General features: G+C 47.5%; 1 protein-coding gene across 1 annotated transcript in view; it reads right to left on the bottom strand.

Annotated features, from left to right (window-relative positions):
* Positions 1 to 317, bottom strand: part of PRKAR2B (protein kinase cAMP-dependent type II regulatory subunit beta) — a 100734-nt gene extending 100417 nt beyond the window's left edge. Inside the window, 1 exon segment of the mRNA NM_174649.2 lies at positions 11 to 317. Within this exon segment, the coding sequence (NP_777074.1) occupies positions 11 to 317 (307 nt within the window).
* Between the last annotated feature and the right edge of the window lie 4052 nt (positions 318 to 4369).

Genomic DNA, 4369 nt, shown 5'->3' with positions numbered 1-4369 from the left:
CGGTCCTTACCGTTGAATGCCCCTGCATCCGCGGCCTCTTCCTCCTCCTCCTCGCCGTTCTCCGAATCGCTGTGCCTGGGCTCCTCGGCGAAGTTGACCCCCTTGCTGGGGGTGCCGCCCCCGCCGGCGGCGCCCGCGTCCCCCCAGGTCCTGCCTTCATGGCCGAAGCGCGCGGCGCCTTTGCGCTCGTTCTCCTCCTGCAGGCGTGTGAAGTGCTGCAGCGCGAACTCCAGCAGGTCCGCGGGCTGGTGCCTCAGGACCTCCACGGTGAAGCCCTGCAGCAGCTCCGTCAGTCCCGCTGGGATCTCGATGCTCATCCTGCCTCCCCTGCCGGCGGGCGCCGGGGCACCGCCCTCGACCCCTCGCTGAACCGGCCTCGGGCCCAGCGGCAGCCAAGCGAGCGCAGACGGGCGCTGGCGGGGCTACCGGCTGCGAGCGCGGCGCACTGGGCCCCGGCAGCCAGGCTGGCCCGGCCCGCGGCTGCTCCGTGCGGCGGCGGCGGCTGAGCGAGCTCGGCCCGGAGAGGGCTGGCAGCATCTCCGGCTCCTCCCGCTCCCGCCGCGGCCGCTCCTCTCCCCCCGCCCGCCCGGGCTGCCCCGCCCCCGCCCCACCGCTGCACGCGGGAGGGGGCTCCGGCGCGCCCCCACGTGACCCACGGAAACCATGGCAACCCTGCCGGCGGGCGCCGAGCACCCGCCACTTGCACAGCTGAGGGGCTGAAGACGTAACGCAGGCCGGCGCCAGCAGGCTGGCGGGGCACTCTCCTAGGGGGCGCGGCCCGGGTGGGTCCCCCCACCCCCCAACTCGGCACTCCCCGGGTCACCCTCGGGCCCAGGCGCGCCTGGTAGTCCACCTGTCCGCACGCCCCGGAGAGGACGGGCCACTCGGCCGAATTCCCACGCCTGTTTCACCACCCCGAGTCCAAGCACAACTGGTGCCACGCGATTTGCCCTGAAACTTGGGCCTCCACCTTGTTAGCGTCATTTTCTTTTCCTCCTAGAATCTAATTGTAGTATTAACGTGCGTGCGGGTAATGTCTTTTGTTTAAAGTCGGGTAGTACTGGTTCTTTTGGACAAAGAAATAATGCCCCATCTTTTGTGACACCTTTCTTTTTCTTTCGCCATGTGTTACACAGCCTTTCTCCACTCAACCTGTTTTATTGTTTTGGTTCACTGATAGTATCCCATTGTCCACTTGGTGCAGTTACTACTTGTTGAGACAAATGCACGATTTATTGTGAGGCCCTTAGAAGTTAGTCGATGGCCTTCAAACAGGATAAAATGTCAATGTCAGGACAGATGGCCCTCAAGCAGAAGAACCTTTGCCTGATTAAACTGTTATTGTTTATTTTAAAACACTCCCCTATGCTTTGAGTGGTTTTGAATTATATCCCCCAAAATAGGAATACGTAGTCAATATAAAGAGAAATAGAATCCGAGATATGTGCTTTTCAAGAAGTCCTTGACTTTGAAACAAGGCTTATTCTGTTTACAGTTTAGAATTAGAAAATGTCTTTTGCCAATTAAATGGTGTTTTAAAACATATTTCATTTTTCATCGTGACCATCATTATAAAATAAAATATCTCAAGAGCAAGCTCAGTTATTGTGATTTCTATTATTATTTCCATCTACACACACAAAAAAGGTAAATACATGGTTCAGACACCTCGAAGACTAGAAATCAAGATGTAACAAACTAGTCCCTTTAATAAAAATACATTTGGAAAATAACCCTTTATTTATAATACCACTGATAGTCACTCCATGAGTGACTATTTTCTTTGTGTTTCTTAATCTCATAATAATTTTATTTTTAAATATAATAAGGTACTTCCGATGAAGAGAGTCAAGCATTTTAAGATGTACGTTTTTATAAAGCACCATGATCCTCACTGCATGGTCCACAGTATTAGTCAAACTTTAACCATATAAATATTATATAGACCATATAACCATTTTAAGAAGTAAAAGTACGCTTTTATAAAACACCATGATCCTCACTGCATGGTCCACAATATTAGTCAAACTTTAACCATATTATATAGATAGACAATTTAAGCATTATCTTTATAGACTCAGTAATTTAAGACAAGTTTGCATCATCTATCTTCATTTATGATTTTTTTTTAGGATTAACAAGAAAATGGTAAATACAGTAACTTAAACAAGACAGAAGTTCATTTCTCTGTAATGTAAATATCAGCGGTTCAGGGCTCCCATGGTGGTTCTAGGATCATTAGCCACCCAGCCTCTTTCCAGCTTGTTGCTCTGTAATTCTCAATTTGTTGTCCAAATTGCTGCTCTACCTCCAGTCTATTCATCCATATTTCAGTCAAGAGGAAAATAAAAAAGAGAAGGAAACTTCTCCTCTCACCACATCAGTCAGATCAGATCAGTCGCTCAGTCGTGTCCGACTCTTTGCAACCCCATGAATCGCAGCACACCAGGCCTCCCTGTCCATCACCAACTCCCGGAGTTCACTCAGACTCACGTCCATCGAGTCAGTGATGCCATCCAGCCATCTCATCCTCTGTCGTCCCCTTCTCCTCCTGCCCCCAATCCCTCCCAGCATCAGAGTCTTTGCCAATGAGTCAACTCTTCGCATGAGGTGGCCAAAGTACTGGAGTTTCAGCTTCAGCATCATTCCTTCCAAAGAAATCCCAGGGCTGATCTTCAGAATGGACTGGTTGGATCTCCTTGCAGTCCAAGGGACTCTCAACAGTCTTCTGCAACAGCACAGTTCAAAAGCATCAATTCTTCGGCACTCAGCCTTCTTCACAGTCCAACTCTCACACCCATACATGACCACAGGAAAAACTATAGCCTTGACTAGACGGACCTTTGTTGGCAAACTAATGTCTCTGCTTTTGAATATGCTATCTAGGTTGGTCATAACTTTCCTTCCAAGGAGTAAGCGTCTTTTAATTTCATGGCTGCAGTCACCATCTGCAGTGATTTTGGAGCCCAGAAAAATAAAGTCTGACACTGTTTCCCCATCTATTTGCCATGAAGTGATAGGACCAGATGCCATGATCTTCGTTTTCTGAATGTTGAGCTTTAAGCCAACTTTTTCACTCTCCACTTTCACTTTCATCAAGAGGCTTTTGAGTTCCTCTTCACTTTCTGCCATAAGGGTGGTGTCATCTGCATATCTGAGCTTATTGATATTTCTCCCTGATACCAACTTGTGTTTCTTCCAGTCCAGCATTTCTCATGATGTATTCTGCATATAAATTAAACAGGGTGACAATATACAGCCTTGACGTACTCCTTTTCCTACTTGGAACCAGTCTGTTGTTCCATGTCCAGTTCTAACTGTTGCTTCCTGACCTGCATACAGGTTTCTCAAGAGGCAGGTCAGGTGGTCTGGTATTCCCATCTCTTTCAGAATTTCCCACAGTTTATTGTGATCCACACAGTCAAAGGCTTTGGCATAGTCAAGAAAGCAGAAATAGATGTTTTTCTGGAACTCTCTTGCTTTTTCCATGATCCAGCGGATGTTGGCAATTTGATCTCTGGTTCCTCTGCCTTTTCTAAAACCAGCTTGAACATCAGGAAGTTCACGGTTCACATATTGCTGACGCCTGGCTTGGAGAATTTTGAGCATTACTTTACTAGCGTGTGAGATGAGTGCAATTGTGTGGTAGTTTGAGCATTCTTTGGCATTGCCTTTCTTTGGGATCTCACCACATACACATCCCCTAAGAATACTTCCAGGAAGTTAAACACACCAATTCCTCTTATATCGTCTTGTCCAGAACTTGGTCACTGGCCATACCTGTAGTGTGACCAACTGCATGTTCCAAACTTGACTGCGGAAATCTCACCTGTTTCATGTGCTCTTCAGCAGTGTACCTTGCCATACCCCATCGAGAGCTGAAGCCCTTAATTCCCTTCCTCTTGAATCTGGGTGGGCTCATGACTGCTCTGAAAGAAGTCATGCCAGAATGACAGAAGAAGCCAGCCCTGTGATGCCCCATCACATATCTTTGAGCATAATAAAAACTCTGTTTTCAACCTCTACATTTTAAGGTGATTTATTACACAACAACAGTAACTCAGATGCATGGCTATAAGGAAAGCTTGGGAATGGAAACTATTTTGAGCAGTTATGTGCCAAGCAAATATTTGGAGATGAAGTAGAACAAATTCTGGGAGCAATAATTAGTGTCTGCCACAATGCTCAACACCCAGGAATGACAGAAGAAAAAAAACCACTACTTTCCCAAACACTAACAAGAGCCATATTTCAAAGTAGCATTCTTTATTTTTGCTTCAAAATGCCATTATTCTTCCTTATAGTTTTACTGTGTGAGGCATGGTAGATGACTCTGTTATGAACCACAGTGCAAGGGTCATGCGGCTGT

This window comes from Bos taurus, chromosome 4, assembly GCF_002263795.3.
Source record: "Bos taurus isolate L1 Dominette 01449 registration number 42190680 breed Hereford chromosome 4, ARS-UCD2.0, whole genome shotgun sequence".
Classification (NCBI taxonomy): domain Eukaryota; kingdom Metazoa; phylum Chordata; class Mammalia; order Artiodactyla; family Bovidae; genus Bos; species Bos taurus.
Note: the sequence above shows the minus strand (reverse complement) of the source record. Positions and strands in the feature narration are given on the sequence as shown.